Source organism: Chanos chanos, chromosome 4 (genome assembly GCF_902362185.1).
Source record: "Chanos chanos chromosome 4, fChaCha1.1, whole genome shotgun sequence".
Lineage (NCBI taxonomy): Eukaryota > Metazoa > Chordata > Actinopteri > Gonorynchiformes > Chanidae > Chanos > Chanos chanos.
The window spans coordinates 34388439-34401925 of NC_044498.1; the positions used below are offsets into that span (position 1 = coordinate 34388439).

The 13487-nt window shown below is 40.0% G+C and overlaps 2 protein-coding genes across 4 annotated transcripts; one reads left to right on the top strand and one right to left on the bottom strand.

Annotated features, from left to right (window-relative positions):
- Positions 1-1268: 1268 nt before the first annotated feature.
- Positions 1269-2927, top strand: gpr75 (G protein-coupled receptor 75). Its single transcript, XM_030773063.1, has one exon. The coding sequence runs from the start codon at positions 1269-1271 to the stop codon at positions 2925-2927; it is 1659 nt and encodes a 552-aa protein (XP_030628923.1).
- An 853-nt stretch (positions 2928-3780) lies between these two features.
- Positions 3781-9193, bottom strand: erlec1 (endoplasmic reticulum lectin 1). Of its 3 annotated transcripts, none has more exons than XM_030771688.1 (14): positions 8908-9193; positions 8524-8628; positions 8336-8416; positions 8020-8097; positions 7358-7421; positions 7216-7248; positions 6850-7081; positions 6370-6508; positions 5899-6060; positions 5746-5805; positions 5484-5608; positions 5126-5203; positions 4942-5017; positions 3781-4811 (listed from the first exon to the last, which is right to left on the bottom strand). In XM_030771688.1, exons 1-14 carry the CDS (start codon positions 9049-9051, stop codon positions 4740-4742), a joined length of 1449 nt encoding a protein of 482 aa, XP_030627548.1. In that variant the 5' UTR covers positions 9052-9193; the 3' UTR covers positions 3781-4739. The 3 variants fall into 3 exon arrangements, with proteins under 3 accessions (XP_030627548.1, XP_030627547.1, XP_030627546.1); XM_030771687.1 differs by having other exon boundaries at positions 6850-7073; positions 7217-7254; XM_030771686.1 differs by having other exon boundaries at positions 3782-4811; positions 6850-7073; positions 7196-7254.
- Positions 9194-13487: the final 4294 nt, after the last annotated feature.

Sequence of the window (13487 nt, forward strand, 5' to 3'; positions counted from 1 at the left end):
TAGTCATATTTTGTCTGTTTATCGTCTGCACAAATAATTACACTGTTACTTTGGTCCACTTTTTCCACCTCAGATTATACACAATATCACTTAACCGTTAGACGTTAGAGAGTAAATCATTCTGATGCGATCTGTTTGGATCAGCACCTCCCTTTCTCATAGCTCCCCTCTACCCTGCTTCACCTAACGAGTACGCGCACGATGTCTCCTCGCGGTATTGCACAGAACATAAGCTTAAGCTATATTCGAGGCGAACCTGCACCCGCAAGTCGGCGGTGACTTCACTCTTGTTTTCCCCATCCACATCTTGTAGTCTTTGCGGTCTACTCAAAAAAAAAACGATGCATGCAACGTTTACAAATTGGGAAAATACTCTTACATGACATTTAACAGGTTCACTAAACAAGATACGGATGCGGATGGTAAGGACATTTCCTTTGTAGTACTGATAAAAATTGTATGAGGCTATGGAGACTACATTATATAATATTTGAATGTCAGTTAATTTTTAGTATTTTGCAATCGAAATGTGAAAGGCAAAATAGCTTTATCGTCTATTTATCTTATGGGCGATTAGTATTGTGTAGGCTACTTCAAGTGCATGTTTTCAGACGTATTTTGTCTAATTACTTGTATTTTCTGAAATGGAGGCGGGTTGAGAGCCTGGCTCTCTACCAAACTGATTTATCTGAAGAGCCACATTTGCGTATTTTCGAAGAACTGTTTCTATCGACAAAAAATCACACACTGCTCCCAAATTAGTCAAAATAAGTCATTATGGTTTGATTAGATGTTATGACATAAAGCTTAGGTGATATACTGCTACCATAAGCGCGTTCCTGTAATGATCAAATATGAGATGGGTATCGAGAGCGCGCAGGGGTTCATGATAAACTGCACGTTTAAAGTGTTTGCAATATATGAACGAAAACAACAAATTTCATGTTACGTGGGCAGTTTTTACACTGCTAAATATGGTCGCGTGAAGGTTGTTTATCCCCACAATATTGTATGCCTTTTATAAACCAAAGAAATGAGATGGTCCTTTCTTAAAATTCTATTTTGTTCTTTGGCTGTGTACATTTTCATTCATTTATTTACAGATTTTAACGTATGTTTCATATTGTACTCACGTTTATCTGTTGTCCTTTAATTTCACAGATCAGGAGATCAGTCATGAACAAACAGGGTAACGGGAGCTATGAGAAACATAGGCGATTCATTGACACAGTGGGAAAAATAGTGAGGCTGTGATCTTGTGCATCCTTATGTGTACAATGAACAGCACTGCCTGGCCCTTGGACCTGGCAGACATTGCAAGACACCAGCCCTACAATGGCACTCTGACACATGCATCCTCCAACAGCTGGGCTTTGATCCACACAGCCACACTGGCCTCCTGCTCTTTACTTCTCATCCTCATCTTCTGTCTGGGCTCCTATGGCAACCTAGTGGTTTTCCTCTCCTTCTTCGACCCCGCGTTCAGGAAGTTCCGCACCAACTTTGACTTCATGATCCTCAACCTGTCCTTCTGTGACTTGTTCATTTGCTGTGTAACTGCACCCATGTTTGCACTAGTGCTCTTTCTTGATGCTGGCGAGGGCGGGGGAGGCGTATCTAAGGGCTTTTGCTTTGCTTTCCACCTCACCAGCTCAGGCTTCATCATCATGTCCCTGGAGACTGTGGCGGTGATCGCCCTCCATCGCCTTCGCATGGTTCTGGGACAGCAGCCTAATCGCACAGCCTCTTTTCCATGCACCCTCGCCCTCACAGCTCTGCTGTGGAGTTCCAGTTTCACTCTGGCAGCTCTGATCACCATGCGAGCCTATCCCAGAACCTCTGGACCCTGCCTGCCCCATTTTGGCCTTACGGGCAACACGGCCAAGGTGGTCTTATATGTGTACCTAGCAGATTTTGCCTTTTGTGTAGCTGTGGTGTCTGTCTCCTATGTAATGATTGCACAGGCCCTGAGGAAGAATGCACAGGTAAGGAAGTGTCCTATCATCACTGTGGATGCCACTCGTCCACCACCCCCTCCACCTCCCTTCATCGCTGCTGGCTTTGAGGGCATGCAGTGTGCAGTCCCAGTGCCCTCTCTTTACCGGAACCAGACCTACAACAAGCTTCAGCATGTGCAGACTCATCCTTTCACCAAAAGGAACAGCCAAGGTCTGGTGCCAGGAGCTGCAGCAGGAGCAACGTGCTGCCAGTTGGTCTCCACAGTTAACCTGGCCACTGCGAAGGATTCTAAGGCAGTGGTGACATGTGTGGTCATCGTATTTTCTGTCCTACTGTGCTGCTTACCCATGGGTGTATCTCTGGCACAGGATGTTTTGTCCCCGGAGAGCAGTTTTGTCCACTACCAATTTGAGCTGTGTGGCTTCGCGCTCATCTTCCTCAAGTCCGGCATCAACCCGTTTGTCTACTCGCGTAACAGTGCGGGCCTGCGGCGTCGTGTCCTCTGCTGCCTCCAGTGGGTGGCACTAGGCTTCCTCTGCTGCAAGCACAAGACTCGACTGCATGCCATGGGCAAAGGGAGCCTGGAGGTCAACCGAAACAAGTCCTCCCATCACGAGACTAACTCAGCCTATGTACTTTCACCCAAGCCCCAGCGAAGGTTGGTGGACCAAGCGTGCGGGCCCAGCCATTCCCGCGACAGCTTCCCGAGTCCCAGGGTCACTGGTGGGCGTAAACCCCGACCCCCCAGCACCTCGACGCCGATCAACACCCGGATCGAGCCTTATTACAGCATCTACAACAGCAGCCCCTCGGCTGGTCCTAGCTCCCCCAACAGCCTCCAGCCAGTCAACTCCCAGACCACAGGGTTTGCCAAAAGCTATGTGGCCATGCACTACCACACTCACCAAGAAGCTCTGCAAGACTTTGACAGTACCTCTGCCCATCAGATTCCTATTCCCTCCGTCTGAGCACTAGCCATAGTCAGCTACTATTCAGAGCGCAGGAGCTTTAAGCTAACACAGTATTTGCTTATGGTTTGCAATGGGGAGGCATTAACAATGTTTGCTTGTGATTGTGTTTTCAAAAGAGACATTGTGCATTTCAGAGCGGTTAAAAAGAAAAAAAAAAGATGAAAGACTTCCTAAAAGGTTGAGATGATTTGAGACCTGAACAATCTACGTGAGTATTCCATGACTAATCCCCGAGTGATATTGATGTTCCTGGACTGAAGGATATTCTATTTTTACATTAACATGGCATTCATAATGTAATAGGTAGTCCCTTTCTTCGTTAAGATACTGTATTTGTGAATGTGTCATACATTTTATATTAACTTATTAAATGTTTTGCAAGCGCCCATTTCTATTTTCTACTGTTTACCTCTACGTGTCAAGTTGATTATGTCAGGTGGTGATAGTTTTTTAGTTTTATGATGGCTTGTTTTTATCAGTTATAGCCTTAGCACACATGTAAACATTAATGTTGAAATTATTTATAGAATTTATTTTTGCCCATCACCTGATAACATCACATGGAGCTCATTAAGTCTGGGCTATTCTAGTAATTCTCATCTGGTGTAAGCAGATATCTGCATAAAACACTTTAATTTGGATGGCACCATCTTGTGGAGAGTAAGAGATATCGCAGCCAAGACAAAATCTGTAGGTGTGATTTTTCCTCAATCATCTGTTTACAGAACTCACAAATCATTACAGAACTCTAGACTAGAGGGGTAAAGTCTATTTAGATGGACTAAAAATGTGAACTGTGGTGTGCTGGTTATATAAGAAATGAAAAATATTTAAATATGAGAAGAATGGAAGTGTGAATGACATTTGTCATATGTCCTTGTAACCCAAACAACATGGCAATCAATTATACACTTTATTCAACTCAGCATGTGTAAGAACTGATTACCAGTGTGTAACCCAGCAGTGGGAACATAACAACCCCAGTGTTAGCACCACTGCAGCTAAAGTGAGTGGTCAAATCAGAATGGAAGCCTGTAAAGAGCTATACCTGATATAAAAATCAAACCCATGCCAAATTCCCTGGATTTCGTTTGCTGTACAAGTAAAATCAGTCATAATCATTCTCTTGTGTACTGTAAAACAGCTTAACTAACATTTTAAACACACTTCTGTTTTTATCACTCCTTGAATTTAGTCTTCATCTAAATGTTTAAGACCTTCAAAGTGCAAAAACATTGATGCCAGAGAAAAAAATAGCAGAGAAAAATTTTGCGAAATAAATATTGAACAATTAAAAATAGAAACAGCCTGCAATGTATTCCCCTTATGGATTAACAGGTAATTCCATGAACTTTTACATTTGTTCCTTGTCCCTCACTGGTTTACGGCCAAAAAAAACCCAAAAAAAAAACAAGCATAATGTGCCGTAACTAAGAGAAAGAAAAAATAGAGACTCTACTAACTTCTCTCCAGCAGTTCTGACAGTGAAAGATCCTGTTAAATAACTTTCAGAACTGAAACTCTTTACTGTTTTTTTGGGATGTGTCTGTCTGAGCTCAGCTTCTCAATGAGTGCAAATGAAGCTCAGTCTATGAGTGAGTTCTCCATCTTCACAGAGGGCTAGAAGTCCTGGGTTCAACTAAGACTGGTTTTGTGTGGTCAACACCTCCTTTTCTCTGTCTTAATCCAGATCCTTGTCATCCTCTGACCATATGTTTGTCCGTTAATACAACTCCTTCATCTCCCTCCTCCTGTCCACCATTTGCCAACGTTTTCTCGTTCCTTTGCTTTTCTGTCCGTCCTGTCACATTAGCTTGGAACAGACAGAAGGCCGTTCTCATCGGCTGTGTCTAGGATCTTACAAATCACCGGAGACTCAACCTAAGGTAAAAAAATCGATAAATAACAAAACATATCTTCCCACCATTATTCTGAAAGTCAGTCAAATCAATATTTTATGCTACATGCATAGATTAATGTGTGAGTTGTAATGGGTGTTTTTGGCTCTCACCCCTAGCATGTATTGGCACGTCTGGGGTTCCAACATGTAAACAGTTACAGCATGTGGGGACTCAGACTCCTTGCATCTAAAAAGAGAGAGAGAGAGAGAGAGAGAAAACACAGTAGTTACCTCATGGTGCTCACTTGGTATAACTCATTCATTATATTACACAGGAGAGAGCATAGTCACTTACTTGAGCTTCACAATAACCTGTCTTGGCCTCCCTGTGAGGTCACACACGTCTCCATGGCCATAAAAGTGGGACACAACCCTGGTGAGATGCAGTAAGAGGAACAATAAACATCTACTCAGGTAACTTTCCTGGTCACTCCAGGTATTTACAACGGAGGGGTCATCATGTAGAATGATCAGGCAAAATGGCCATGAATCAACAATTCAAGAAGACCATGAAACTTGGTTTACATAGTTATGGGAAGTTCTAGCAAAGACTCCAACTAAATGGGGAGGATGGAATAAGTTCTAGAAGCGCTCTAAAAATGTTTTCAATAAATTGAGAGGCTGGAATAAGAGGAAAAGGAGAGTTGACATACTTTACTTTCTGTACACCATCTTCCTTCAGCTGATATGAACGTGCTACATTCTTCTTAGCCCACTCCAGATGCTCCTCCTGGTTCCAGTTTCCCACAACCACTATATTCTTCCCCTGTTCTCTGTCCTGTTTAAATACATATTCATACACACCAAAGCCCATTTAGACATCAAAAGACTTACAGCCAGACAGTTAAAGAAATGTAAGATTACATTTATTTGTGACCAGAAGTCAGTAATTGGCAAAGCTATCTCGTGCCTTACCTCATGGTACTGATGGACGTGTTTCCCATAACAGAACTCATACTTCCACCAACCCACCCCCTGCAATGAGAGATACTGAGGTTCAGCAAGCCTGTTTTTAACTTCACTGATGTACACTTAGTCAGAGGTACCCAATCAGAAGTTTGGCCTCACCCCGTGCAGACAATATGAGCCGCTGAGAAACTCCTTGATCAACTGTTCGTCAGTCAAACGGGAAATGTGTGTGGTGCCAACTGCGACTTGAGCTTGCCCACCAACTGTCATTGGTTTATGGGTACTGGTAAACGCCTCCTCCCTCACTGGTGACACATCCTCCTGCAACATACAGTAATCAAACAGGAAGTAATAAAATTTTGTCCGTATAGTCATCTTTACATATCCCTCTATATATAATCTACCATAATTTGCATATCAAGCCACTTCTCCATCTTTTCAAAATAGCTATACCTCACTCTATGTATTCTTCATTTCTAGCTTGCAGAACTGAAGGATGAATTAATTACCTCTTTATACCTACTGCCTGTCCCGAATGACAATTTATCAATGCAAAAATGAATGTTAGTTCAGTCACAGTGACTAATACAGGTTTTGTTTGCACTGTAATCTGATCTTGCCACGTCTCACCTCCTTGTCTGAGGCTGAGCTGAAGGGTGGTTTAAGAAGCTCTTCCTGCTCCCGGTCCAGCCGGGCTAGGCTCTGAGGCCTCAGGGGTGAACCACTGAGTGCCTGGCAGAAGATAGCATTCACTGGAGAGGTTTTAAACCTGAGAAAAAAAACAAAAAAAAAAAACAAGACAGGTTTCTGATATCACTGGTCTCAAGACATGTAATACTTCAGGGTATCATGCATGGAATTGAAATTAGAACGGGTGAAAAATTATTCAAAAGCTATTCCTCACATAATAATAGAATTTTAATAGGATTTTAATTCATTGAGAATCAAGTGTTTAGTTAACAAAGAGACCAGTATGATCATCTCTCTCAGGAGGAAATACGATTTTTAAAAATTTTAGTTCAGGTAAAGATGACTAGCGCGTCGGGTCAATGCGGCACATGAACCTCAGACTTGGCCAGTGACTGCTGTCGGCTGTATTTTAAATCATACCTGTATTTGGGATGTGCACACAGCAGTGGCGTCAGCACCACCACCTCATACTCGCAGGTGGTGACCTCAGCGATGGAGAGGATTTCGTGTTTGGCCTCTGGATGACACACATAAAGCACAGTGGTGGCACGGGGCTGGTTCTGCTTCAGAATACACGGCGTCCCGTTCCCCATCTCCACTGGGTAATAGGGTGTCAACTGGCCCTCAATATTTTTTGTGGGCACCTTAAATTACATAAAAATTCAGAAATTAGGAAAAGTCAAGTGAAAGATTGAACAGACATACAGAGGTAATAATGCTGATTTTCCAATCAAAAATGTTTTGTTTTTTGTATTGTTTTACATACTTCTTTAGTAGTCTGTGATGCATCAGATTCCAAATCTTCCCCCTTCTCAGCATCTGACTCTAAAGGAAAAAGTATATATTCAGTGCATCTTCCCAGCAGGAGTAAACGTTACATTACAGAGAAGAAAATGTTACATGCATTTGTGCATGTCTAAGCTCTTACCTTTCAATGGGTCATTGCTCTTTTGAAACATGTTTCCAAGGTAATACTCTTGGATGCTGATCTTCTGTAGACTCACACAAACATGAACAGCAATTATTTTCGCATCTACTCTACTTCGACAAAGTATACCAATCTATGCTAACAACAAATGAACTGTAGATTTTCATTTAACAGGAAAAACATAATCTGTAAATTTAAACTGAATGAGGATCGAAGTCCCTCTAACTCTTACATCCTTCACTCGACAAGACTAACAGCATAATTTTGCTTAACTACACCTTCTTTAACTCAGTGAGAAACAATGCCCTTCTGGGGTCCGCATCTTGAAGCCAGCCACACATTCTATTCATTATACATTACAAGTTGCAATATTACATACAGCAAAAGAAGGCATAAAAAGGCTTTGTCTTTTTGGTGCTGAATTCTTATTTCACTGCATGATTGACACTTAATTTGAAATTTCACAGTGCAAACACAACTGAGATCATGTGTACAACGATAGCCTTGGCATCAACTAAAAGAACAGCACCACTAATTCTCACTTCTTCCTCAAATGTCCACTATATCAGTAGATGAGTACTCCCATGATCTGAAAGTGTATTTGGCAATTCAAATTATGCATCCCTAATGGGTCTTATAATCATATATAGAAACTAACTGACCTGTCCTGTCTCCTTCTCCTCATGATACTGTCTTACGTGCTTCCCATGACACACTTCATATGTCCAATAGGACTCAATCTGCAAGGCACAAACACTGACTTTTAATACACACGGAGAAGTTATATGTGATATCATCAAACAAAGAAGTGTTTTCTAATGTATAGACATTATTGTGATTAGTATTAGTAAAGAATTAGACTTAGTGGATCAGTGAGTAATGAGTGTGGAGCTTTCTGAAAATAGTGAAGGGTAACAAGACACTCAGGATGTGCATAAATGGAAAGAGAATAAGAAGTGAAACTTTGTGCAAACTAACTCTGTAGGAGCAGCTGCTCTGTTTGAATAATGGCTCAAGTAGCATGTCTGGACTGGGCCCGTGGTACTCTTTCTCCTCATCCTTTGTGTAAAACAGAGAGAAATAGTAAGGAACATATCAAGAGATAAATATTGAGCTGTAATAGATTACATGGCTAACATTTAGGAATGCATACTGTGTTCCCCTACCTCGTCTCCACTGGACAAAGAAGGCAAGAGGCATTTGTATTTTTCTTTCTCTGCAGTTGTCATGATGACATAGTCATCTTCTTTGTACAGGGCTCCAGAGGTTGGCTGAGAGAGAAAAGACATAATTTTACAAACGTATGATCTGATCAGGTCTGATCATTCCATGAAAAAAGATCTCAATGAGTGTTGTTTGTAGCAGGTGCACTCGCGATATAACTAATTACAAGAGTATTCGCTCACCGTAGTAAGCGTACGAAGAGGACTTCTGTCTCTCTCTACAATTTAGTTAGCTACGCTACAACAGAGGCTTTCCTCACTGGCGAACGAAACATGACTTTAATAAACCATGCTTGTGATCGTGTATTCGCACATCAGGCTACTTACAAGAATGAAATCTGCCCCCGGCCAGTTGATTTTGAATGGGATTTCATCGGTAAATAACTGGGAGCCTCCACGGTTTGCAGAAACTCCGAAGCAAATCCTCAGCAGTACACCGAGAATCACGAAAAGCAGACGGCTAGAGTACATCTCCACGTCTTTTCCTTCCCAGGTGGAACATCTGCTCTGCTACCGCGGCATGAGAGTACTATGCAGCTAGACAGCTGTGTTGTCTACTTCAAAACACAGTGTGATACAGCTCTCTTAGCCAGCAGTTAGACATTTGACAACAGTTCCAACAGGAACTGCACTACGAGGTTGCCACGTCCCTTTCCGGTATAAACATGACGTATTTCTTTCATTGACTTCCGTGTCACTTAAACCAATGAGTACGAGACGCATGGATTTTTAAAACGACAAATTCTAAAAGAGACAAGCAGCTAAAAAGAAGAGGAAGAAGAAAAGGCAACAATCAACGACTGATACTTTGTTCTAGCAAAATTAAACCGACGAATGAATATGAATAGGCAGTTAATGTATACACATTTTTTTTTTTAAATAAAGGAGCCTTTGAGCCAGTACTGTTCAGATATGAAAGGTTTTTTTTCTTCTTTTTAAGGCGGTAGGTCTTACATACAGTTATAACAAACTAAGTATATTCGTGACATTCAAACGGAATCCCTTAGGCTCAGAAATTGATGAATTGTAAATTTACCCAAGTGTCCAATAATACCTCTTTTTCACAAAATAGCACTCAACAAGAGACTAACGAGTAACATGAATGTGCAGTTAAATGAATACCTTAAAGGTCAAATGTACCTCTATCTCTATTTGTGTACAGCACATTTGTTTGAATCAAAATAACAGCACAAAAATGTTTATCATGTTTTTCTACAACCTGACTCAGTACTGCAGTGACTAGTTAAGATCACATTTTATTTTCTAACATATATGCTCTCTGGTTACTTGTACTGCTTTTGAAATGTATCCATGTATGTTATATTTATTATATACAACAATACAAAAGTGTTCAGTTACGGCATCACGGTTAGGGATCTACTTTGGCCTGTCTTTCAACGCACCATTTTCTTTTTCATTTTTATTTTCACTGTGGTTGAATTTTTTTTTTTTTTTTTAAATTGCTGTGGTGAAATGTATTCAGTAACGTGCACTGTTCAGAGGCAGGTGTGCTTATTAGAATTCTGCCCGGATAGGCTGTTTTCCCCATGGGACACGAGCAGCAGGCTCACAACACAGTCTGTCTGTTGCTTGGACACTTTAATAGGAAGATGTCCTAGGAGCAATAGAGACAGTGCATTGAACAGGCTGAGAAAGGCTCGGCTAAAAGGCTGTTCTGTGAAGCTGTATTGTTAGGGGTGTTCTTTGATTTATTTCCTGGCATGTTCATTATCATGTACAAGCTATTAAAGCCACAGAAAAAATGCTGTTGTCTCCGACTGTTCCACAACAGAACATCACTGGGCTTAGTATCTAAAAGAACGAGAATACAGAGAAAATGCTGTAGGCATGTTTTTTTTTTTTTTTTTTTTTTTTTTTTCTAAACACCCACAGGACAATACAATAGCACTCCCAACTCTTGGACCTCCGGCTGTTTTGTTTTGTAGCCTATTAATTAAACATGAAAAAAGTTTTGTTGTTTTGTTTGTTTTAACAAGTTAATGCATCATGAGCATTGTTGAATTATTTGATTCTGTAATAACAATCTCCAATTCTACAGTTCCCATTTATTTTTGTATTTGTTTCTCTTGCCTTTTTTTTCTTTCTAATTTAGCATAGAAATTTTTAATTATCATGAAAAAAAAAAATGAATTGGGTAACAAAAGTTCCATCCACAGCTAAATATTTATAGTACCCCTCAGCGTACGCAGAAACTGAGGACTGTAGATCAAACTAGAGGATTGTTTTGAGTCACACACTGTGATTTACAGTCTCTGAAACTATTTTTGTACAATCCTGGGAAAGACAGTCATATAGTAGCACCAGGGTACTAATTAATTCATCAGTCTATTTTTCCTGTACAAACACAATGCGTGTAGTGTGCCGCGGGCCATGTGGCTAGGGTCTGCATGTTTTATTAGCTATGGAGAGAAGGCTTGCCCCCTCACACATGACAGTGAGAGATACAACAAAAGTACTCAGTCAAACAAAGCTCCTGTGTAGAGCTCCCTCATGTGCCTATTCATCTAAAAGTAACCTGGATATGCAGCAGCATATACCGTAAGTATGTTAGAACATTAAAAAAAAAAAAAATTCTTCAGTTTAAACGTTGTAATTTCCATAGTACAAAAATGTCAGAATATACCCATTCACTATTTAAACTCTTAGTAATTTTTTTTTTTTTTTCAGGACAAATTTGTGTACATCCTGAATCATTTTTAGTGTCTGATTTGGAGCACAGCTGAAGATGGTGGAAATGCCATTCACATTAGTGAGACATATGGTAGGCTGAAAGCCTGGGGAAGGAAGATGGTAGGATGATGGTTTTCTTTATTATGGCAGTGTGTGCTGATATTGTGGTTTTTATTGCAAAAAAAATCAGTGTTTTTAATAAACAAGAGTGCAAAATGTTCTTGAAACAGAGACTACATACACCATTACTTTGAGTCATGTAGATTTGCAATGTGTTCCTGTCATGACTACCCAAGGGCGTTGAAACAGAAATTCAGCAGAAAAAAAAAAAGTTCTTTACTTGTCCACATGGAGGAGATGTTGATACAGGGAAGAAAACTAGGTTTTTGGACACAGGCTTCAGACTGAGGCAAGGCTTCAAAGAGAGAAAGAAGCAAGTTGGCCCGGAAAAAGGGAGATACTAAACGATAGATAACACAACAAGGAAACAGATGAACAAGAGAAAACACTCATAATTCCTGACCAAAACAGACTCGTGTTAATAAAATTCCTCTCCATATGGCAGAAAACACAATCATAATACTGTGAAGACACTTTCTGTTTCCACCTTGCACGCTCCTTATTCATTCTTCTACATTCTTTGCAGTCTTCTACAATACACATCCCGTTAGCCTAATGCTACATGAAGTTAATTCTATCATGTCCTGCAAGTTGGTAATTTCCACTGACTTTAATACTAAGAAAACAAATTTACCAGTTATTTCCACAAAATTAACACATTAATCTTGCTACTTCCACGGAATTTGGACATTAGATAATATTTTGAAGATGACATATCAGTAAATCAGAGATGAAAACCAAACACTTATCTTAGCTAATTAGATTTGGAACAGCAGCTGTTCCTTGAGTTATGATGTCTCCATACATTTTGTCAGTATTTTCAGTGCATTCTCTGTCAAGCCAAAGCTATGTAGGTACATCTCTTCAGAAAAACAAGCAAAAAAGACAAATTATTCATCCTTTAAAACAGTTTTCTTCATACATCATTCATTAGTCATGCCATTCTTGTGCCTTGTATCTGAAAATAGTAGTGTATTCTCAAAGATTTGACTCTGGAATCAACAAAACTGGATGAAATAAAACATTTCTTTCTCTTATCTCTTCTTGCCTCAAGCCTTTTCCAATTGCAATTCAGTATCTCCTTTTATTTTGTGGTCTCACTCTTTAAAGAAGTATGGTAATTACATTAAACTTTTTTTTTTCTTTCCAAGATGTTTCCATGGTAACAGCGCTGCAATTCAACCACTGTGTGATAATTTATTTTTGACGATCTTGTTTGGAAGTCTTTGGCTGTTCTCTCATTTATTTTGAGTAGACAAAGTGGGTGGAAAGGAGCAACGTTTCTCTCCAGAGCTCTGGAGAGATTTTCTGATTGCTTCCAACCAGTGCACCGAGAGAAATTGGAAATGTGAGAGCGAGATCAGATTGAATGTCTAGCTCTAGCTCCTTCTATTATTGTGAGACATTCACCAGCTTGCCACCTTGCATATGCAGACACATTGTAGCACTCTCACTTAAATGCCTCTGATTATTGCACGCATGCATTGAGATGATAATTTGCACACATTTTGTTGAAAACTATATTTAAAAAAAAACAGTTTTCCTAGGCAGTCTGACAAGTGTGAGCCTAAGCTCAGGTAAAATTTGATCATAAATTGCGCTGAAATCCAAATAACTTATGATTTTATAATTACATTAATGTCCTTAAGAAAGAATTGGGTTGTTCAGCACTGAACGATTCACTCAGCCGTACAAAGTCATTAACTAATTCTTAATTGAGGGTCATGCATTGGATGAATTAGTGCTGACTCTCTTACGCTTGCATCATATTTCTTGGCTTGACATTCTTGAACTCCTTCTATTAAATCAATAATTTATGAACATATACAGTAATTTTGAGTGCATTGTTTTTCCATTCAACCTTCTGGTGTGAATAATAGATCTAAACGGGAATGGGAATCAATACAAGATGATAATGACAAGATCAGTGAGTTGGATTTCTGTTTTGCACCTACAGAATATCCCATCTGTCATCTGTTTTCTCTTAAATTCAAATTCTGTACGTTCAGAAACAGACTGTCATTGCTTTTTACATTTTGCAATTGTGGTCAAATTTGGCATTCCTTTCCATTTCTCTTTCTGTCATACTGTGTTGC

What these genes read in the sequence shown, in the direction of transcription:
- gpr75 (XM_030773063.1), top strand. Translation starts at nt 1,269, where the DNA reads ATGTGTACAATGAACAGCACTGCCTGGCCCTTGGACCTGGCAGACATT.
- erlec1 (XM_030771686.1), bottom strand. Translation starts at nt 9,051, where the DNA reads ATGTACTCTAGCCGTCTGCTTTTCGTGATTCTCGGTGTACTGCTGAGG. An exon ending in AGAGCAGCTGCTCCTACAGA is followed by an intron (nt 8,098 to 8,335) that starts GTTAGTTTGCAC and finishes TGTGCCTTGCAG; the next exon opens with ATTGAGTCCTATTGGACATA. An exon ending in CATCACAGACTACTAAAGAA is followed by an intron (nt 7,074 to 7,195) that starts GTATGTAAAACA and finishes ATGTAATTTAAG; the next exon opens with GTGCCCACAAAAAATATTGA.